Source organism: Gossypium arboreum, chromosome 3, assembly GCF_025698485.1.
Source record: "Gossypium arboreum isolate Shixiya-1 chromosome 3, ASM2569848v2, whole genome shotgun sequence".
In the NCBI taxonomy this organism is placed as follows: domain Eukaryota; kingdom Viridiplantae; phylum Streptophyta; class Magnoliopsida; order Malvales; family Malvaceae; genus Gossypium; species Gossypium arboreum.
Window position 1 is genome coordinate 4,882,111 of NC_069072.1, and position 24,362 is coordinate 4,906,472.

General features: G+C 33.5%; 1 protein-coding gene and 1 pseudogene across 4 annotated transcripts; both read right to left on the reverse strand.

Moving 5' to 3' along the window:
• Positions 1–16,571: 16,571 nt before the first annotated feature.
• LOC108475809 (dehydrodolichyl diphosphate synthase CPT3-like) lies at positions 16,572–17,735 on the reverse strand (annotated as a pseudogene).
• A 2,986-nt stretch (positions 17,736–20,721) lies between these two features.
• On the reverse strand, positions 20,722–23,923 carry LOC108474791 (probable serine/threonine-protein kinase PIX13). Of its 4 annotated transcripts, none has more exons than XM_053025436.1 (7): positions 23,836–23,923; positions 23,171–23,733; positions 22,750–23,063; positions 22,273–22,408; positions 22,026–22,168; positions 21,813–21,936; positions 20,722–21,660 (listed from the first exon to the last, which is right to left on the reverse strand). In XM_053025436.1, the coding sequence occupies exons 2-7, from the start codon at positions 23,235–23,237 to the stop codon at positions 21,212–21,214; spliced, it is 1,233 nt and encodes a 410-aa protein (XP_052881396.1). In that variant the 5' UTR covers positions 23,238–23,733; positions 23,836–23,923; the 3' UTR covers positions 20,722–21,211. The 4 variants fall into 4 exon arrangements, with proteins under 4 accessions (XP_052881396.1, XP_017632297.1, XP_017632298.1 ...); XM_017776808.2 differs by lacking the exon at positions 23,836–23,923 and having other exon boundaries at positions 23,171–23,260; positions 23,409–23,799; XM_017776809.2 differs by lacking the exon at positions 23,836–23,923 and having other exon boundaries at positions 23,171–23,270; positions 23,409–23,799.
• Between the last annotated feature and the right edge of the window lie 439 nt (positions 23,924–24,362).

The following is a 24,362-nucleotide window of genomic DNA, read 5'->3' on the forward strand; positions in this document are numbered from 1 at the left end:
AACCCTAGCATCGAGAAGGAACAAGTCCAATAAATAGGTAACAATAACCCTAGCATCAACACTTATAATGCAGGTTGGAGGAACCATCCCAATTCTCGTGAAACGGTCAAGGAAATTAAAGGCCACAACATCCTCCGGGTTTTCAACAACCACCTTACCAGTAGAAAAAGAAGCCGAACCTTGAGGAGATGCTAACAAAATTCATCTCGGTGTCAGAAACTCGTTTCCAGAATATCGAGACAGCACTTAAAAATCAACAAGAGTCGATTCAAAGGCTCGAAACTCAGATAGGACAGCTCGTCAGACTAATTTCTAAAATACCACCAAGAAGTCTACCTAGTAACACTGAACCCAACCCAAAAGAGCACGTGAAATCATTTACACTAAGGAGTTGGAAAGTGTTAGTTGAATCTAAAAAGAATCCACCACAAGAAGCTGGCAGAAAGGAGGTCGAACCCGAAAACAATGACAATCTAATGCCAAAAGAATATAAACCACCAATCTCATACCCAGCAAAGTTGAAGAAAGACCACATGGATGCACAATTCGATGAATTTCTTGAACTTTTTAAATAACTGCATATTAACTTACCTTTTGTTGAAGCTATATCGCAAATGTCTACATATGCAAAATTTTTAAAGGAGCTTCTAACAAACAAAAGGAAGTTTGAAGACTTATCTACAGTGGAACTTAATAAGGGCTACTCAGCCATACTCTAAACTAAACTGCCAACCAAACTGAAAGATCTAGGAAGTTTTACTATTCCCTGCTTAATTGGTAGTTTGAATGTTGATAAAGCACTAGCTGATTTAAGCGCCAGCATTAATTTAATGTCATATAAAATGTTTAAACAACTTGGTCTTGGGGACCTAAACCCACTAGGATGAGTATTCAATTAGCTGATAGATCTGTTAAATATCCTAGGGAATTATAGAGAACGTACTTGTAAAAGTAGACAAATTTATATTCCTTGTTGATTTTGTTGTGCTTGACATGGATGAAGATGTTGAGGTGCCTTTAATCTTAGGTCGGTCATTTTTAGCCACTGTTAGGGCTGTAATTGATGTGGGTGATGGTAAATTGGTACTTAGAGTAGGTGACGAAGAGATTATTTTTAAAATTTATGATGCCATGAGATTTTCTAGAGAACAGGATGACTCATGTTATTTTATCGACTCTATTGATCATGCTACTCAAGATTCTTTTCAGGAAATCATACACAATGACACTGAAACTGTGTCTCGCCCAAGGAGAGGGGGTGGATGACTCCAATGAAACCTCCCCGAAAGTAGAAAAATATGAGGGAATTAAGGTAAAAGATGAACTTAAGCAAAAACACACTATTGACGAACCTCCCAAATTGGAACTTAAACAATCCCAAATCACTTGGAATATGCATTCCGTGGAAATAATTCTACATTACCTGTAATTATTGCATCCAACTTGCAACCCAAGGAGAAAGAGGAATTACTCCAAGTATTAAGAGAGCATAAAAGGGCCATAGCTTGGAAAATTTCTGACATTAAAAGGATCAGCCCTTCTTTTTGCACCCACAAAATTTTAATGGAAAATGAATATAAACCATACGTGCAAGCCCAAAGACGACTGAACCCTAACATGAAGGAAGTTGTTAAAGCTGAGGTAATTAAACTCCTAGATGCTAGAATTATTTATCCTATTTCTGACAGTTCTTGGGTGAGTCCAGTGCAGGTTATTCCTAAGAAAGGAGGCATGACTGTTGTAGCCAATGAGAAGAATGAATTAATCCCAACAAAGATAATGACAGGTTGGAGAGTGTGTATTGATTACAGGAAGCTAAATGATGCCACGAGAAAAGACCACTTTCTTCTTCCATTCATTGACCAAATGTTGGAAAGATTGTGAGGACACATGTACTACTGCTTTTTAGACGGACTCTCTGGCTATTTCCAAATCCCAATAGCTCTTGAAGATCAAGAAAAGACAACATTTACAGGTCCATACGGTACGTTTGCTTATCGTAGAATACCTTTTGGATTATGTAATGCTCCTGCTACTTTTCAACGCTACATGATGGCCATTTTTGACGAACTCGTAGAAGAAGTCATAGAGGTATTTATGGATGATTTCTCGATTTTCGGTAACTCTTTCCATCTTTGCCTCAAAATTTTAAAACGAGTGTTAATAAGATGTGAGGAAACAAACCTTGTGCTTAACTGGGAAAAATGTTACTTTATGGTTCAAGAAGGTATTGTGTTAGGATATAAAATTTCTAGTAGAGGTATTGAGGTTGATAAATCTAAAATTGAAACCAAATAAAAAACTACATCCCCCTAATTCGGTTAAGGCTATTAGAAGCTTCTTAGGACATACTGGGTTTTATAGAAGATTTATTAAAGACTTTTCTAAAATAGCTAAGCCTTTGACTAAATTACTAGAAAAAGATGTGCCTTTTAATTTTGATCAGGAGTGTTTAGAAGCATACAATACATTAAAGGATAAACTAACTAAAGCTCCAATTATAATTGCAACTGATTGGAATTCACCTTTTGAACTAATGTGTGATACGAGTGATTTTGCAGTAGGTGTAGTTTTGGGACAGCGAAGAGATAAACATTTTCAACCTATCTATTACGCTAGCAGAACTTTGACAGCTGCATAAGAACACTACACCACCACGGGAAAGAGCTGCTAGCTGTGGTTGTTGTATTCGATAAATTTAGGCTATATTTAATATTGTCTAAAGTTGTCGTCTATACTGACCATTCCGCTCTTCGCCACCTTTTAACTAAAACTGATGCAAAACCTCGACTCATTTGATGGATCTTATTATTGCAAGAATTTGACTTGGAGATTAAGGATAAGAAAAGAGCCAGATGACATTGAAATCAATGATTCATTCCTTGAAGAACAATTTTTTGCTATATCTGATTCTGAGGTACCTTGGTTTGCAGATATTGCAAATTTTTTAGCCACTAACATTATCCCAAAAAGGTTGACACATCAGCAAAAGAAGCGATTCTCCACTGATGTGAAAAACTACTTCTGAGAAGACCCTTTTCTTTTCCGTAAATGTACAGATCAAATCATTAGGAGATGCGTTACAAGGACAGAAGCATTGAAAATCTTGGAACATTACCACTCAGGATCGACTAGAAGATATTACGGTGGAAATAAGACCACACATAAAGTCCTCGAATCAGGTTTTTATTGGCCCACTCTATTCAAAGACGCCAACAGGCATGTTACTTCTTGTGACAAATGTCAAATGACAGGTGAAAATAGGTTGATGCAGTTGAACGAGTTAGATGAGTAGCGAGCCAATGCATATGAAAATTCGCACCTATATAAGGAAGCGACTAAGCGCCACTACGATACCCGTTTGAAGCAACGAAGGCAATTTGAAGCTGGAGACCTTTTCCTGTTATATAACTCGAGGCTCAAATTGTTTCCTAGAAAGCTTAAATCACGATGGTCAGGTCCATTCGTAGTCCAAACTGTGTTTCCATATGGCACAGTAGAGGTAAGTCATCCATCACAGGGCACTTTTAAGGTAAATGGACATCGTCTCAAAATGTATAACGGTGAGAATTTCAAAGACGATAAAGAGGAGCTACGGCTCCACGAAGTTACCTAAATATACCCACAAGGTAGAGTCAAGTTTAGACTATAAACTAGCGCTTCTCGGGAGGCACCCCGAGCACTAAAGGTGTTAAATTCTTTACATTTTAGTATTTAACATTTAATTCACTAACTGAGTCACTGAACACAGGATTCCAGAACCACACGGCCAGGCACACGGGCGTGCGAAAGGGCGTGCACATACCACGGGAGACAACACGACGTGCGATACGGTCGTGTAAAAACAGAATAAAAATGTTTCCCCAACACGGGATCCGATAAGTTGCCACGGTCGTGCGACATGGCCGTGGGCAATCTTGTCAAATTAACACGGGGGTGTGACACGACTGTACCCACTGACCATGGTCGAGCCTGTCAAAATAACAAGGGCGTACGCCTGCATACACGGGCGTAGGAGAAGCAAACGAAGATTAACACGGTCGTGCAATATGGTCGTATACACCAATGCGCCCAATTTCAAAAACCATAAAATGCACAGGCTGAAATGAGGGCAACGGTCTCTATAAACACCTATTATTTTTATCTTTATATTTTGAAATTACTTTTTATTTCCTTTTAACACTGTTTTATCTTGAGTTTTTACAATTTTTATTTTCGGCTATTTCATTACTAGTAATTATGCTTCCTTATATCTCCTAAAAAGTTCCTGATTTTATCACAGTTATAAAGAGCTCCAAAGCTCATCATCGCATAGGAACTAAAAACTCCACTGGGAAGGTTCTCCACGACCGCCATGTCCTACTCGACCACGACCATAGCTGCTACCAGATATAATATTCTTTTGGCACAAGACTTATGGACTAATGAACTTCTACCACCACCGGAGTACCTTCCTCAACTCTTATCATTGCCTTGGCCAATTATTCTCCATAACTCCAATTCAAGGAGTTCATTCATCATTCAGGAAGTTTCACTTTTCTCCCTATCTTATGATTATATATCTATATGTTTCAGTATATCTATCTTTGTACATTGAGGGCAATGTACATCTTAAGTGTGGGGGGTCTTTTATATCATCATTAGAAATCCCTGAATTTTGTCTTATTCTCAAGTGAATAACTCATATCACTATTAAAATGAATCTTAATTAATTTATGATTTTTATTGATATGTCTTGAATAAAAACATAGGCATTTATTCATTGATTGTTTAAACTTTAAGACATTAGGGAATCAAGCATGATAAGTTGATTTTTGAAGAATTAAAAACTTTTAGGTTGTTTCCCTAAGTTTAGGTATTATCTTGAGTTGAAATTCACAAGTTTGAATATAAAAAAGCCATAATTTTTGTAAGATCTTGAGCCTTTAGAGCATATTTTATTTCTTTCATGCTCACTTTCATTATGAGTGCGTCAGTTTTGATTTGTTATTCTAGAACTTACTTGATTATGCATGTCAAAACCACATCATTTTAGTTGATATGTCAAGCTTAGGTTTAACCCACTCACTCTACAAAAGCCTACCTTCATAATTAACCCTTAGTGAACCCCTTTGAGCCTAACAAGTCATTAATTGATTTACCCTCAATATTAACCCATAACCCATTATTTTTGAAATCCCCTAATTTGACCCCTATTTTTGTCAAGATTTAATTTGAAATAATTGCTTAGCTATGTTTTATTCTTTGTTGTGATAATTAAGTTCTATGTTATTTGACTTGTTCAAAAATATATATATAGTTCAATACATATTAGTAGTAATTCATCATTCTTGAGCTTGAGTGTTAATTCCATATTCTAAGAAGAAGCTCACTTGTATTCAATTGATGACTAGTTATTTTTCTAGCTAGGTGATTTTTCAATTTAATCTCAATTCTAATATTTTCTTTCAGCTTGTGACCACACCCCCTAACCAAAGCCACATTACAACCCTCTAAAAGACCTTTTTGATTGATGTATCAGCTCAATATATAGTGGTGGAGATTTGATTTTCAAGCAAGCCTATGGTAATAACTTTTCATATTGACTAATGAGTGCTTTAATTGATGTCCTTAAACAACTTCAGTGATTTGAGTGAATCTTTAGTGAGGATGTTAAACTCTATGATATTTTGGTCAAATGTAATCACTTAGATAAGGGGAGACACCTATGACTTCGTGATAAAATGCTCAACTTGGAATGTTTGAAACTTTGATGTACTTTTAGTTGAATTTTCAATGTATGAATACTTATAGATTAGTTTGAGATATTATTGATAGGAATTATAAATTGAGAAGAATTTATTTTGATTGTGAGTTGAGGAATTTGCTTGAGGACAAGCAAACGCTTAAGTGTGGGGGTATTTGATAAACCGTAATTTATACATATTTTTATCCCATGCTTAGCACATTTATGGACGGTTTCTCCTTAGATTTGGTGAATTCGATGCTCCTAATCCTTTAATTTCATGTTTTATACTTAGGTGAGCATAGGAGAGTAAAAAGAGCGAGAAACGGGCCGAAAATGGAGAAAATGGACCCACATAGGAAATCAACACGGCCTAGACTTCCTCACACGGGTGTGTCACACGGGTGTGTCACACGGTCGTGTCTATTTGGCAGGATCGCAGGATCGAAGCACGACTTACACGAGCAGACTACACGCTCGTGCCTATTCAACAGCCTTGACCACTGACTAGAGTAATCGCACACGGACGTGTCACACGGGCGTGTCCCTTCCGAGCCCAAGTATAACCCTATTTGGAAAAGGCCAATTTTAAGGGCTCTTAGGCATTCTAAAGCCTATTTAAACACCTGATGAGGCACTTAGAGGGGGGACGCGGAGTAGGAGGTAAGGAATTACTCAAGGGAAGCCAATTGGTCCATCTCAGAAGTCAGATTCATCATCAAGACTGAAGATCTCCCTTCAATTTCTGTTCAGGGGTTTTGGGTTTTCTTTATGTTTTGTATTCATTATTCTTCTAAGATGTTTTCTTTTATAATTATGAACTAAACCCCCTAAATACCTAAGGAGAATGAAACCTAAGATGGATCTTGTTATTATTATATGAATTGTATGATAAATATTTGACTTGTTCTTAATTATGTGTTTTTAATTCTTGTTTTAATATTCCAGGATATTGATTCAAGTTAATGCTCTTATTCAGAGGAGGAAGAGACCATGTCTAAGAGTAAATTTGTCATAATTAAGCGAAGTTGATTGCACGCCTAGAGATAGGGTGATAAGATTTTTTCGGATTAGGGTGAAACCTAATAAGGGGATCCATAAATCGAGTTAATGGAATACTAGGGCGTTAATTAGAAAGAGATTTCAATAAATCAACTTAGGGTTAGACGTTATTAGTCTAGAAAGAGATAATAATATAACTTAGGGATTTATACGGATCAAGTCAAACGAATAAATCGTCTGGTTCAGAGTCAAATAACAAGGGAAGTCTAGGTGGATTTTTCCTTGGGTATTGTCTTAATCAATTGAGTTTTCCCAAAGCTTTTTCTCAATTTTCTCTTTGTGCACCCTTAGTTTAGTTAAGTAGTTTAGATAAACAAATCCCTTAATTTTTAGGCTAGATAATAAAAAGGAAGTAATTACTAGTACTCATGGTTCCTTTGGGTTCGACAATTCAGTCTTGTTAAAGCTATACTACTGTTCGATAGGTACACTTGCCTTTATCGTGATAATAGTTAGTTTTAAAAACGATTAATTAAAATTTTTAAAACCTGTCATGAATATCACTTATCAAGTACGATGGTGGAACCACATCGATATGGGCCGAAAATCCATACCATGTTACTTTACAAATACATCCAGTCGTTATAGAGACCGATGAGCATGGTGAAGATGGATTCAATAATAATAGTCATTCTAATCACGAAGGTGAAAATTTTAGTGACTCCTTGTAGATGGTATCCCTAATGATATGCAATGATCCTTAGGCCCACATGTCGATCATCGATCCCGATACTGTACATGCTTTCGAGTTCCTTGAGTACTCGAATATAATACATGCTCACCTGATGTTGGTAGATCCTGAATCGAAGGAGTTGTTCGTGGGTCAATGATTTACGAACAAAGACGATTATGTTGTTGCCATCTAGCGTTATAATATGTAGGTGTTTGTTGACTACAAAGTGGTTGACTTTAAACTGACAATATATGTTGGTGAGTGTTGGAGGTCGATAGAAGGGTGCAAGTGGTGGATATGAGCTATATTTATCCAAAGGTTCAAATAGTAGGAGATATGGAAGAACTGCAATGATGACCTTGGCAGCTAATAAGAAGAACTGCAACTGCTCATCCCTAGGTGAAGTGCTTAACTCGAGTACTCTGGGGCAGAACGGTTTACCCCAAACTCTGGATGATAAGAACTATCAGTCGATTGTGTGTATGACATTGTTGGTTTTGGCTCGGGCTTTGGTGAGAGAAAAGGCAAATAACGAGGTCGACTTTGTCGGAGACCTTGTTGATGCATATGTGGAAAGACTACCATCAATTCGCCACCATGTAGGTAGGGTAACCCATTTTCCATGTACCATTGTTGGTAGTCTACCAAGGGAGTGAAATAAAAAAAAAATGGTTCAAACCAAGACCTTCTCTCCAACTGGGCATTCCAAAATGCAATATATTATTGATGCTTTAATGCCCAATTCTTTGCATCTTTCTCCTTCTTGTTAATTCCATAGATGTAATAATCCAAATGCATAGAAACATCTGAAATATCTTGACAGCACTCGAATTGACACAGCACTTGATCTCCATTATACCATTCCATTGTTGAAAAATTCAACACAGGTGCGTTAATGCACCACATGAGTGCGTAGGCGCTAATCGACGGAGGAATGACAGGCACAATATCTAACGCACTATATAACATCCATACAAATTGCACAATTAATAACATGATTAAAATACTTATAATTCGTAAATAAACAAATAAAGTAATTACATGACATTAAAACATTTTTATTTTACGAAAATAAATTACCTCATCCCCTGTGTATGCCTCGATCATCTGTTGGTAGACAATAAGTGTTTCTGACTTCTTGATATTCAGACAAGTATACCATCTAAAAAATAAAGCAAACTTGTAAGAACATATTTTCATAAAAAAAAAAAAAAAACTCTTAATCCAAGTTTCAATTTTTTTTACCTAGTTACAAGTGGGAGCACATGTGCTTGGTGATCCACTAACTCCAAAAATGGCATATTATATAGCGCCCAAGATTATAGCAATACCAGACACCCGCTTATATCTCATGTTTTGTGCTTTTTCGCCCAAAAAAACTTACGATACAACATTATTAGTACTGTTGGTCCCCAACTGTAGGAATGAGCATCTTGCAAATCAAATAGTAGAGATAGTTACATCAAGTAAACTTTATTATTATTGGCGTTCAACATAAGGACCCTCTATAAGATGCAATATGTATGCTCGAGTAGCGTATATCTTCTCCCTCTTAGTCGTATTACTCGATAATGTTTCGAAAGTTACCTTCAACCATGAAAATTTTAAAATCGTAAATTTCGCTCCACCATCACTGGGAGAGAGTCCAAGCAAGTCATAGTAGAGCGTCGCAGGTTCTGCTACTTTACTTGAATTGGTTACCATATCACCATCCACAGGGAGCCCTAACTACAGTACGACATCCTCTAATATGATGGTGCATTCCCCACCAACAAATGAAAGGTGTACATCTCTAGGCTTCACTGCTCAACCAATATCGATATTAAGTTGGCTCTCGACTCAAACACACAGATCAATGCCACTAATCCAAATTCAAAGACATTTTGGTATGCCATAATTCATTCATCCGATTGGTTGCTTGGACCATAGCCATGTAGTCTCAACACACGGTAATCGTCCTAACCATAGTAAATTACAAAATTAGTTAAAATTTTCTAATTAAATAAAAAATTACGAGCCACTTTAAGTATGTACTTGTGAATAAAAAAAATAACACATTTTTTTACCCGCACATGAATCATAATTGTTGTGTGATCAGTTGTTGTAATAAAAGAACCCATATCGATATCTGCATAAACAGTTAAAAGTTTGATCATCGACTTAACAAAGGAACAATATAAAATAACGACAATTATTTTTTATTAACCCATTTGTGTAATTTTTATTACAAAATAAAATAAACATACACTATCAAAATGATCTTAAATCACAATTCTAATAATTCTAATAAAATAAACATGCACTACCAAAACTATCTCAATAAACATACACTCCAAAATAACAAAAATATAATGTTCAATGTATCTTAAATCACAATTTTAACAATTCTAATCATTTTATAATTCTAATAAAATAAACATATCGTACAAAATAACCAAAATAAAATGTTCAAGGTGAGTAGAAGCGGTCCACAGGTATCTCATTTATCATTCGCAGATGATTGCATCTTATTTGGGGAGGCAACAAGAAGAGAAGCTTTGACAATCAAGGAAATCTTGCGTGAATACAAAAAAAGCTCGGGTTAGTGTGTTAATTTTGACAAATCAACCATCTTTTTCAGTAAAAATACATCACAGGAAGACAGACAAGCCGTTGTTAATCAATTAGGAGTTCGTAGCTCAAGCGATCCGGAAAGGTACTTAGGTTTGCCGAGTATAGTTGGAAAAATAAAAAATAATCTTTCCAAGTTTTAAAAGTTCGAATAAAACAGCGCATCGATAATTGGAGGAAGAGATATTTGTCTCATGGTGGAAATGAAGTTTTTATAAAAGCTATTTTACAGGCTATACCGACATATTCAATGGCTTGTTTTTTATTACCAAAATCTTTATGTGATGAACTGGAAGGGATTATTGCCAAATATTGGTGGGAAAAGGGGCATGGGAAAAAAGGTATTCACTGGTGCTCATGGAAAAATATCTGTTTTTTAAAAAAGAATGGAGGTTTGGGTTTCCAAAGTTTTAGCCAATTCAATATTGCGTTATTAGCCAAACAGGGTTGGCGTATTTTTAATTACCCAAATTCTTTACTGGCAAGAGTTCTTAAAGAAAATATTTTCCAAATTTGAATTTTCTAAGTGCAAGTTGGGAAATCTACCTTCTTTTACCTTGAAGAGCATCTGGGCAACAAAGGGTCTCCTCCGAAACGGATTGTGCTGGAGAATTGGAAGAGGGAATAAGATTTCTATATGGAATGATTGCTGGATCCTAGGGAGTGAAAAAGTTGGTTGGCAAACCAGCGAAGAAAATAATGAGCTACAGTTAGTTTTAGATCTAATTGATAGTGAAAATGAGACATGGAAAGCAGAGTTAATCAATAATACCTTCCAAATGGAAGTAGCCTAAAAGATATTGCAGATTCCTCTTGCAGAGCAGACTACGAAGATTTCCAAGTGTGGAAAGGAGAACCTTCCGGAGATTTTTCAGTCCGAAGTGCCTATAAACTATTACAATATGCTAGCTTGGATCCTACCAGTTATTTATTACAGGCCGAAACTAAAGAATTTTATAGAAAGCTATGGGACTTACAGCTACAATCAAAAATTACATTGACCATTTGGAGGATCTCTTGGAATTTCATCCCCACACTAGTTAATCTTAGACATAAGCGTGTGGTTACAAATGATATATGTCCCCGTTGTAGCTCCAGAGCAGAGGATAGCTTCCATGTTTTCAGACAGTGTTCGGCAACAAATGAGTTATGACAAGAGCTAGATCTCTCTTGGGTTACATCGCATACAAGTCACAACATCTGGGAGTGGCTGACCTGGGCTTTCAAAAAAGGCACTAATGAATAGTTCGATTTCTTTTATTGCGCCTTATGGTTCATTTGGGGCTCAAGAAATCAGTTTATACATGAAAGAAAACACATTACAGTCAGAGCTATGTCACAAAAAATCAGAAGATATGTTGCAGAACTTGAAGGGTGCGTGATAAAAAGCTTACCTTTACTACAGTGAAAACTCATCAACCAACAAGGATGACAACGTGCACTATGGTACAGTTTGATGTTGCCTTTGATAGGAGATGTTTTAGATCGGCTTCAAGTTTGGTGGTTCGGGACCAAATTGGTGAGTTTAAAGCCTCAAAGACGATTCTCCATAACAATATCTCATCCCCGTTTGTAGCAGAAGCTCGGGTAGGATTAGAAGCCATCAAGTTAGTATTATTACTGGGTCTAAACTCAGTAACAACAATGGGAGATTCAAAAACAGTCATAAAAAAATTTCAATCGACAGCAATGGATAAATCAGTACTAGGAACAATCATCAAGGATATTCAGAATAAAAGATCGAGGCTCCCAGAGGTTACTTTTCAGTTCATTCACTGATCTGAGAACTCACGCTCATAGAATAGTAACAGAAGCACTAAAAAGAAAGGAGGAAACATACTTAAAGGAGGATGAGATGAACCATAGTGAGATCGCTCTGGAAGGAAGGTGGAGAAGAAATCCAGATTGAATCTGGTGGTGAAGGAGGAAGTGAGAAGACAAAATTAGCAAGTAAAGTAAAAAGATTTTTGGGAAGATAAATCTGCTGAAAAGGCATGGCTGATGGCGTGAAAAGATAAGAAAATTAAATGGTGGTCAGGCTGTTAAAATGTGACTGGGGATAGGGATAGGGCTTCCTTTTATTTATTTTTATTATTTCCTTTATGTTTGTCTATTTCAAATTTATTGTCGTTTTCTGTTTTGTTTACTTCTAGCAATGGGCTTCTCATTTAGAAGTGGGTACCCATGTCCGTTTTTATTTGTTTTCTAAAAAAGACTGAGACCAATATGTGTTGGGGGGTTTTGGTAGCTATTTTTATTTATCAAATAATAGCACAGTCATTTTATTTCAAAAAATGTTCAATGTTATATCTTAATACACAATTATAATATTCAAAGAAAAGTATAATGTTCGAAGTTAACATACCTTAACACTAATCTAATCTAATAATATATCAATTAACTTTTAACACAACTGTTGTGAAGTGGTCATCCATGCAAGCTCACTCAAACATGCAAACTCACCTAAAAATGTGAGCTCATCAAGACTGCGAGATCATCAAATTGACGAACCCTCTGGGTATGGCGAGCTACCCGAAATGAACACATGCAAAGTTGGCGAACACACCAATATTGACAAACCCTTTAAGATTGGCGAGTTATCACGAAGTGGCAAGTTTCTTACTTTAGCGAACTAGGATCATAAGAAAGATACGAACTGGGGTCGAGGTAAAAGACGCGAGTTGTATAAAGCTAAACCATGTAACTGAGAAGCAACTGGAATTTGAGGGCCTGCATGCAAGTTTAGTTTACAAGATATATTTTCTTTCTAGAAAATTTAGTATTTATTAGTATAATATGTTTAGCATTATTAGCATAAAATCTTAAGTTATTTCCTCCCATTTTAGCAATGTTTCTTGTTATAACTATCCCTGTTTTATTGTTCAAATAAAGTTGAGTGAAATTTAAAACTTTAACAGATGATTATGTTGCTAAATGTTCTTGCTTCTTCTCTACGATTCTTTCTTTCTTATAGTTGTAAATCCGACAATAACCCTAACCTAAAATATAAATAATACTTTTTTCAAATTAAATATTACAAAAAAAATTAACATACCTTAATATATTTATTATTTTCTCTTCAAACCTCCAAACAAGTACACACTCCTAACTCTCATTTGTTTTCTGCATGTGGATAGTGGAATGACCTTTTTTTTTTCAACCTTTGTATGGGGTTAGGGGACCAAACCCTACCCCTTTATATTTAAATATATATATAATAAATATAAGTTTTTAAAAGTAAAAAATTAAAAAATTTTAAACCTAGACTTAAAGATGAACCCGTGACCATTAAAAAAATAATTTTTCGTCTAAAAGTATAAAAATACACTGTATTTTTTGGGGCAACTGCATACTAGTGCCGCTGGTTGCTTGGGCGGCACCAAATTTTTTTTAAAATCTGATCATTTACGTAATGATTACTTCCAGGTGAGTGTGATGCCGCTGATTGCTTAATCGGCACCGTGGGATCACTATTACTTCTACCTATTCTTGTAAATAATGTCCAAACAATCTCATTTCAGTAATTAATTTTTTGAATATATTTTTTAGGTAAAAAAGTCGAGTATCTCTTACCCTCAATAGATGGTATTGTCTTTTTCATGAGGTTTTATTTCTCGTAATTTTAAGATAGGTTAAAAGGGTTCACAAAATTTAGGGAACACCTTAATTAGTAGAGATACAATTTGCAAGCTTACGAGGAGGTGTTAATATTGTGTATAATATTAGTTATACATATCGCACCTACAATGGTTCAAACCACCAACCAAGGCATATAGTTCTTACCTTTGCAATCATAGTACCACTTGGCTAGACAATATGCATAACTAATGCTAGATTTTATCACACTCACGATGTGGGTGAATAAAAATATTTATATTGAAGAAATATATTTGTCAAAATATATTAACAAATTATTACTAGTGGCGTGGCAAGGGTTTTTTATATGAATTTGTTGATTTTATGTTCGATTCTCAAAAAATATTTTTCAATTGTGCTATTCAAAGATTATATAAAATTATAAAAGATGAAAATGTTTTTATAATAATATTAATTACCTTTATGGTAAGGATATTTTAATAATTTCACAACATTATTAATAATATATACTTATTATAAAACTAATACATTTATTTTTCCTCATCTATAATTCACAACATCATCAATAATATATACTTATTATAAAACTCTTGATTGAATTAATGTTACGAGTTAATTGAGTATCAACTCACTTAAGAAAAAATTAATATATCATTTTTAAATGATAATTAATATTATAATTATAGTAATATTATGTTTTCATACTTTTATAAATAAAATAAAATTATATAAAAATAAAATATATGTGTGGGTGTATTACTCCTATTATGGAGTTTTCCACAAACGAATATTCTAACAATATCTAAATTTGAGTCGGAGGGTACAAATCCTGGAAAAATAAAAGAGATAAAATTGAACATTCAACAATTTACCATAAAGTTTCTGGAATTAAGACAAGCCTACGAGTGACATGATTCTGGATATATTAATTGCTCTGTCTAAATAATTTATTTTATTTACCCCTACTTAAATAGTTAAATGCTATCTATATATAATAAAATTAGTTAAATCATCTCTTTATCCAATAATAACAGTATTGTGTCATAAGTACAACAGTTTGATTTACTGTACTAACAAAAATAATTATCTCAAGAAATAGACGAATGATTATCAGGACATTTAAAAGATTGATGATTTAATATATAATAATAGGAAAACATAATTTAATATATAAAGCTATAAAGTGTCACACTCACGCGCATTATAAATAGAGGTGAATTTAGGAGGATAGCATGAGCCGACCTCCCTAAAATAAAAGATTATTATTTAGACCCTTTAAAATAATTTAAAATTTTAAATTAGTACAAATAAAATTATACTTTTGTCCCCTTATATTATAAAAATTGATTTAATCTTTTAAAAATTATAAAAATATAGACTATAAAAAATTAAAATTTCATTCGATCCCCTTAAAAAATTGTTCTGGCTTTGCCTCTAATAATAAATTTGTCATCTAGCTTGACAGGCTCTGTTTATAGAAAGAGAAAATTTATCATATTTATCAGTTTCTAAAAACTTTAATTTTTAGGATTTTGATAGTGGTGAGATTTTATTCGTATCTAAAAACTTTAATTTTTAGAATTTTAATAATTGTGAGATTTTATCAGTATCTAAAAATTAAAACTTTTAGAATATTAAGTTACTCTCATATTTTATTTTTGAGTAAAATATACCAACAATCGTTGTTGTCATTTAGTCGATCACATTGGAGGAATTGTTGTCATTTAAAGAGGTCATTCGATTACACCAAGAAGGTGCAAAAAAGAAAAAATAGATTAGAAATTGAAGAATACATCCATACCACCAGCAAAACCATTATTTTGTATGCTAAAAGGATCTGCTAGAAAACATTTAAAAGAAGTCAAGATGCATAAACAAAGAACAAAAAAATAAATAAATAAATAAAGGCAATTAATCAAATCCCATGAAAGGAAAGAGAAGAGCTTACAGAGATGAGAAAAAAAAATTAGGAGCCAATACGAAGGCACAAGAAAGAAGAAAAAGTAAAAGGAATGAGAGAAGTTTAGGCCTTCTCGTGTAATAATCAAGGTTCGTCCACACAAAAACAAAGGTCCTTGCCTTTTCATCTCCACTTTTTCAACTGATTATAACAACTCAACCAAAAAACATAGAGAGGAAACATATAAAAGCCCTAATTCTCAATTCCCAATAGAACATAACCCTAAATATAGAAATCATTAAAAAAATCTATAAAATTGTGGTTAATTCACAGATGACACATCGTTAAGTAAATTTACAGATCGATTAGAAGCTCTTCTTCACCAATAAGAAGTTGTGGGGGCGAATAAACGGTGAGGAAGGAAAAGTTTGGATCTCTTATGGTTTTTCCTTTCGACTTCTCCATTTCTTCTTATCCTTCTTCTTTGTATGATGGTTTTTCTTATTTTAAAAAAATTAAAAATTATTAATTTTATTTTAAAAATAATAAAAAATGATAATTATAATAAAAAAAGCTTCAATATTCTTTAAAAATTAATTAAATGCTAACATGTCATCCACGTGTATGCCACGTCAACAAAGTTAACAAAAGTTATCTTTTCCATCCATTTTGGAATGATTTAACAAAAAATAAAGACAAAACTAAATAGAAAACTAAAATAATTTCTTTTATAAAGTTAGAGGGCTAAAAAAATTATTATACCTATATTATATATATAAAAAAAGACTAGCACCATAAATTGGTCTAATCAAACTTGGGTAGCCATGCCCATAAGGATGGTACAATTTGGGCTTATTTTAGTACTAGACTAGCCTACTAAATTAAATGGAGCCCTTAGTCACACCCTATTTCAATTTGAGCCGAATTTATTTTAATTATAAATTGTTCTTGAAGCTTTGTTATTTTTTAAAAATTAAGTGATTGGAATTTTTAAAAATTAAAGCTGAGTGAATTTACCCTTTATTCTTTTAGCATAACCAAATCCAACACAAGAAAGTATCAAATTCAAAAATAGAAAGAAACTAAAACAAAACATGGTGTACCAACACACGTAAAATCATATACCTAACATTTCATAATTCCTACATCCATAAAGGCACCAAATGTTTCATCAACAATTAACTACTCTAAATGTTTATTCTTCTTCTTCCCAAGTAGTTGGTACCTCTAAAAATTCAACACCGCCCAAACTAAATGCTAGAACCCAATTTTCAGCCACAACTCCGACGTCGAATATAGGTAGCTTTCGACAGTCTGCCATAGTAGGAATTTACTCAGTCAGTTTCCACCTGAAAATCCGTGTAACAATATCAGGATCAAGTGCAATCTCCATATACATTCGTTTCTCAATATCTGCCAAACTAATAATACCACCATCATTTTCGACCCATTTTTCTTCACAACATTTTTCAACAGCATGAATAATTTCATTAGTGGAAGTATAGGCCACACAAATCATAAGCAAAAGACCAGAATTATTAACAGTCGACGCCAATAACTTGTCTGCAGCATCCCTCAAACGTTAAGGTAACAACTGTAGGTTCCCCGAGAAATGAACTCTGACACCGTAACCATTAAGTAAGATGTCTTTTCGACACAAGAGCTCAAACTTCTCGGTCATGAGATCCATGATGGATTGAACTTCTTTGGGCCTGCACATGAAATTATCGATGCTGAAAGCGTAGGCCGTCATATATTTGATCCCCAGTCCATAGCAGTAAATAAGCATGGACATGAGAGAAAAGTAACTAGCTTCATGGCCGGCCACTTGTTTCAGCTTATTTTGCCTTGCGTATCTTCTATTGCCGTCCATCACGAAGCCGATGTGGGAAGGGATTGGACCAACCGATAGAACACAATGCATGCATTTTATAAAAAACCGAACAACTTTGGAAAGAAACTTCATCATTTTCTTACGAAATCCACCCTGTAAATGAACAAAGAAAAAAAAATTAATTCTCTTCTATCATATAAATCCTTGTTCACAATATCATCGGCGGTTTATATTTTCTTTAGCTCGCCAAGCAGCTCATCCCCTATATATGATAAAGCTATAGCCTATAGTGCAAACAAACTTTCTTTTCAAAATCACATCGTACAATGGTCCAAATGGTGACAATTATTTGAAAATGGGATCTTTTTATCTTCTACTTTTGACAACTAATAATAAATCTTTAACAAAAAATAAATAAATTTTCGATTTTATTTTTATTTTCTACTTTTGTAAATATAATTCTTTTAATTTTAATATTTTTGAATTTTTATTAACTTAAATCTTTTAAATTTTAAATCTAATCCCTTTGTTGCCATATTACATTTATTTTATTTGAGTTTTATTTTAGTGTATAATCTTTTTAAAATATAATATTTAGAAGGTGTTTTTTTAAGGTACATATTTACAACGTGTTAATAGATAAATAATATTATGTAACATTTTGTTCGTATCATACTATTCTATATGTTTTTTTTTTTTGTCAAGGATATAACCAGGCGACACGTAAGGCCTTGGTTGTATGGGATATTAACATTTCTAGTCCTTTTTATTTGTAAAGCATTCAATTTAAGCCATATTTTCAACATAATTTGTACTTTTGTTTTTTTATAATGTTTATTTTACCCTGAATTCTTTGTAATAGAATTACTGAATATACAATATACAACTAAAAGTAGTCACCGACTGTCGAACGAGTAGCAGGAAAATTGTGTCACCAAAATAGCCATGTTATAACTTTCACCCAAGTAGTAGTTTTGCTCAACTTAGGCCAACCAATGGATAGTAATTATTGTCTGGTCCACTCCCTAGGGATGAAAATAAATAAATGCAAAGAGGCAAAATGGGTCCATGATTATTATATTAGGCATGGGATAAAATTTAACTATTGGGGTTTTATTTATAAAGTTATTCACCATTTTTGTTTTTGGTTTTTTTCTTTTTTGGCAACTCGTGAATCAGAACATGAGGTATAGATACTTTTACATAAAATATTTTCATCAAAACATAAGGTATAGACAGTTTTACATAGGTATCGATATTTGTCCCTGTATTAATTGAAAATAATATTTAAATCATTTCTAAGTATATTCGATTAACGAGTAATGTCCCTAGACTTTTAATATAATATTATTGGTTTTTTTAGATGAAAATTTTATCATTTAATGTTCAAAATACTTAGCGATTAGCCAATATTATTTTAACACCAAATGTAATATTTCTATATCGGGTTTCGAGGGTCGAATCGAGTATAGATGTGTTATATGGCAAGGGTTTTTCATATAAATTTGTTGGTCTTATATTTGATTCTCAAATAGTATTTTTCAATTGTGTTATTCAAGATTATATAAAAGAATAAAGAGATGAAAATGCCTTTATAATAATATTAATTATCCTTTAAAGTAAGGATATTTTAGTAATTTCAAACATTATCAATAATATATACTTACTATAAAATTGATACATTTATTTTTTTCCTCATCTATAATTCACAACATTATCGGTAATATATATTTATTATAAAATTCTGATTGAATTAATGTTATGGTTTAATAGAGTATCAACCTAATTAAGGAAAAATTAATTTATCATTTTTAAATGATAATTAATATTATAATTATAGTAATTTTATGTTTCTATATTTTTATAAAAGATAAAAATTATATAAAAAGAAAAAATATGTGTGGCTCTATTACTCCTATTATGGAGTTTTCAACAATTAAATATTCTAACAATATCTAAATTTCACTCAAAGAGGATACATATCCCTGGAAAAAGATCACTATTTACCATAAAGCTTCTGCAATTATTGGTAGTAAAATATGAAACTGAAAGGGACAAATCCAATTAATTTGATACGTACGAGTGACACCATTCTAGATATACATAGTAATTGTTCTGTAAAAATAATTTATTTTAATTACCAAATGTTATCCGTGAATAATTTTTTATATAATGAAAAATTATTATGTTATAAGTACAAGAGTTCAAGTTTAACGTCTTTAAAAAAATTCTCATAAAATAGATAAGACATTTAAAAAGATTGATAATTTAATATATAATAATAGGAAGATGTAATTTAATATATAAAGTTATAAAGTGTGACACGTGTTACATGCACAATGAACCCGTCATCTAACATGGTGGGTTCACTTTTTAGAGAGAGAAAAAATTATAATGTTAAAGTTAAATGACTAAAAACGTGAACATAGTATTGTAGAAATTATTTTTACCGTTCCTTTGTTAAGGTTCTCTCCATTATGCGAAACTAAACTAATTATTATATATCAAACTCGGTTATAAGATGGTAAGATTTTGAGTTGGTGCCTTAATATTCTTATTATTGGTATTTGGTAGATTGGGTTGTTTCTTAGCATTATTTTTAATATTGTTTCAAGTAGGATCTTTTGTCCGAGTAATACACAATTAATTAAGATAAATTGATTCGTAATTGTCTTTTTTATTCTGATAGCAAGAGCAATTTGGCATGGTCAAATAGAAGAGCAATTGGATCATGTTATGAAGGTGAATAATTTAATTTAAATAACCACGTAGTTGAGTATGTTAATTAGAGTCGTGTTTTTCTAAATTCTAAAGTTGTCAATAGATTAAATCTTAGAAACTATCTTTTTAAGACTCTTTGATTGTCAAGAGTCGATTGTCGAACTGTTCTTATAATTGATTTACAACTAAGAAAAAGATGATGGTTTGGATATGTTCTTTGATCGATTTAACCGGCTTACAAGAGAATCAGAAATTATTTTCAAATCAACTTACACTAATTTAATTTGAAATTTCGCTTTTTATCCTTTTCTGTTTTTTCGTATATTATTATGCACCTTTTCGTTTTTAAGGAAAATTTGATTTACATTGGCGAACCCCTGAATGGCAAGCCATCACTCTTAACGGTGCGACGATGGCGGACTTGAGGTGTGAGAGAAGTTGGACATCCTCTCCTTTTACTCAAGCCTATAAGTATCGAATACGAGAATGTACCCAGCACAGGCATATTCATCGCCTTTGAAGAGTCATATTCTCGTATCTAAGTCTAAGACACGAATATTCGAAAGAAAGGAGTAAAAGATAATCAGCCAAACTCCCAGTTTTACCTGGAATGCAGGTTAGATTTATGAATAACAGCAAGAAGTGCAAAAATGGAGCAAATAAAACAACTTTCTACAGTACTCAGGATACACCAAAACCTTTTATTCTACCACTGTTGAGACAAAGCCTAGAAAAATTCTTTGTAATTCAAAATACATGAAAACTATAATATAGTACTCAAGGACCCACACCAAAATTATAGGCAGGTCTCATAATTTGGATCCCCATTACTACTATTTCAGATTGATAAACAAAGAGATTCGCGGTGTAAAACAGCGTCGATAAAACTAACAAGATATCAAACTCAACTCGTGTACTTACTGAAATAGTTACAAGTTAACGATTATCATATCCATATGTCTGACACAAGCCGGACTGCAAAAGTTGAACTCGTAGATTCTTTGGAAAAGAATAAAGAAATGGGAATTGTGTGAAAAACAATTAGCACGGTAATTCGAGACCTGCAACAAATTGAGCCAGTGTGCCAACTTACCTCACCCGTGGTGGGGTCTCATAACCACGGCCTACTTCATGCTTTGGAGCGAGTGGAGATCGTTGATGAACTGGCTGCTGGCGATGTCTACGAGTTGTGTGATGAGTGGAACGGTTTTTTGGCTCTGTTGGCTTTTCATTGATTGACTCGATCTGTTCCAAAGTCTCCACAACTTCTTTCATTGATGGGCGGTTCCTAGGTTCAGGTTCAAGACATTTTAAAGCAAGTTGAGCTATTCGAAATGCAGCTTTGGAAGGATATTTGCCCTCCAAACGATGGTCCATTATGTTCTTCAATTTTCTTCTTTCAGATAAATGTGGCTTTACCCAGTCCACCAGAGTATGTTGCCCGCTTGGGCGGTTTTGGTCGAGTGCTCGTAAGCCGGTTAATATTTCAACTAAAACAACACCAAAACCGTACACATCGCTCTTTACATATAAATGTCCTGTTAAATCAGCAAAATATTCAAGTCATGGAAACTGCAAACCCTGATTTGCTCAACTGTCTCAAAAATACAACAATATGGTGCAAAAACAAGGACATTAATTTCCAAAGCACCCGAAATTCGGAAAAGGTTTGAGAGCAAAATCAGATTACCTGTAGCAACATATTCTGGAGCTGCATAACCATATGTACCCATGACTCTTGTTGTTACATGAGATTTGCTAGCTGAAGGACCCAATTTGGCCAACCCAAAATCCGATATCTTAGCTGTATACGACTGCAATAAAACCAATAGCCAAACCAATTAGAAGGTTACACCTCCATATCCATCCTATGGTATAATTCATGGGTTGTATAGAAAGCTACCCCATCAAGCAGTATATTTGAAGCTTTAAAATCTCTATAAATGACTTGCTTGTCCGACGTGTGCAAGAACGACAGGCCCTTTGCTGCTCCTATTGCAATTTTAAGCCGTATACTCCATTCGAGTGATTGAACAGTTGAACCTCCTGGATAACAAAAACCATGAAGGAAAGTCAGTACACACACAATTATATGCTCACACGAATAATAGGAGACTTAAAAAAACAACAGCTAAGTTTTAAGCTCTTACTTCCGAATAGATGATTTTCCAAGCTGCCCTTCTGCATAAACTCGTAAATGAGAAGAAGCTCTTGATCCTCCCAACAATATCCTAGCAGCCTCACAAGATTAGGATGAGACAACCTTCCTAAGAAATTTACCTCGGACTGCATCGATAAACAAGAATCAGAATTATGTACATGTCGTAATGTACAAAGAAAATCAGTATAACATGCACTAAATTACAAGTACGAACGTATCGCCACCTAGAGAAAGCGAACTGGATAATGTACTCCGATGTTACTACAAATTTTCTTTGGGGACTTCAGTGAGAGACACCAAACTAGATATCTCACTATTTCAAACCCAGAAACCAATAGGAATAGAAATACCATAAAGTTCTTATAGTGTCATTTTCTATTACTAACCTCAATATATATCTATCAGTTCTCAAAGAGTGTTCCACAAATAGTAATGTAATTGTAAAGCATAAGAAAGAACTATTGACCTGCCATTCCTCAAATCCTTGTAAGCTTTCAGAGTTGAGTTTTTTAACAGCAATGAGGGTTCCACTACCACTCTTCCCTGGTGTTTTCTCGTCAAGCCAACCTTTGAAGACTTTACCGAAACCTCCCTCGCCCAGCACCATTTCAGGCCTGAAATTCTTAGTTGCAGACTTCAATTCTGCAAAACTGAAGATCCTCAGATCAGGTGCTGGCAATATCTGCCCATTTGGGAAAACCTCATCCCCACTTGAAGCTGAGAACCTACTGCCCCTAGATATTGAAGTGGATGCTGTATTGCTGGTTGTTTGAGATATCACTATTTCAACCACAAAATTGAAAAAAAAATTGCACTCAACAAATGAAACAAAATAACCCATAATCATTAAAAAAAACACAGAAAAAGAAAGGGATTTTGAAAGGTACCTGAACTGAGACGACCAGTGGTGGTTGGTGTTGGATTATCAGCTGAAGAGCCCCAGCAAATCCCCATCTTGAAAAACCTTTTACCCTTCCCTTTGTCCACCTCGTTGGAGCATAACCAGACACAAAAATCAGCAATAGCAGAACACAGAATTTCCAAACCATAAAACGAAAAACAAATATATCTTTTAACAAGTTGATGCTCAAAAAATTCAACTTTTTTCTGCTTTAATCCACCAACCTTTTTTTCTCAATTCAAAGAAAAATAAAATAAAATAAAATAAGTGCTCCAATTGCTTTTCTTTGCTTTGGCTTTTTCTTTTTTATAAATTGACTTGAATTCTCAGTTCCTAGTTATTTCCATTGCCACTAACAGAGCAACTAAAACTTGACAATGGAAATGTTAATAACAATAATTAAATTTGCCCAAAAAGAAATCAACAAAGGGCCAAAGTATGAAGTTAGGGTAATAAAAAAAGACGAAGTCTTTTGATGTTTTCACAGACGACATTAATGAAGAAAACTTGTTGGCGGGTAATATAGACTGGAATTTGTTCTTGGGTCAACTGCCGTGTCAAGAAAAAAAGGTCAGTCAAACATGAGAATATTAATAAATGTATTTCAATCTAAACAAATTTCAAAAGAGAAAAGAAATTCAAACACTTTACATTTATTTATTTCATGCTTTGGTTTGGAAAAAGAAAAATGAATCATGGAACTATCCGGTTTTCTTCATTTCATGTGCTTCATGAAATCACTGTGTGAATGCTAATGGCGAAATTTTGTAGAGAGCCTTGTAATTACACGTTTTTGATAAATTTAGACTTTTTATTATAATCTGATCATTTTATTATCTTTTAAAAATTAAAACATTATTTTTGTCAAATAATTTTAATTTTTGAATCTTATATTTTAATCACGTGGTGACATGGCATATATACCTTAGCATTTGTCTATACATTTAGACAAATATTATATATATAAGTCAAATTATATAATATAACGGATAAAAAATTTAATTTTAAGACTTAAAATTAGAGCTGAGGGTTAACTTATGTATCGAAACTAGAAATTTAAAATGGTTTATATATAAATATTAGGTCGAGAAATTTGATTTGAGTAAAAATATTAAACCCATTTATAATATATGGTTAAGTTTGGACTTCAATATTTAAAGCTCGAGATCAATTCAATT

Bases quoted from the DNA above. Each gene is read 5' to 3' on its own strand.
- LOC108474791 (XM_053025436.1), bottom strand. From the start codon at position 23,237: ATGGGGATTTGCTGGGGCTCTTCAGCTGATAATCCAACACCAACCACC. The intron at 22,169-22,272 runs GTAAGAGCTTAA...TTTGTTATCCAG, and splicing joins GGAAAATCATCTATTCGGAA to GAGGTTCAACTGTTCAATCA. The intron at 21,661-21,812 runs GTAATCTGATTT...CTGATTTAACAG, and splicing joins TCCAGAATATGTTGCTACAG to GACATTTATATGTAAAGAGC.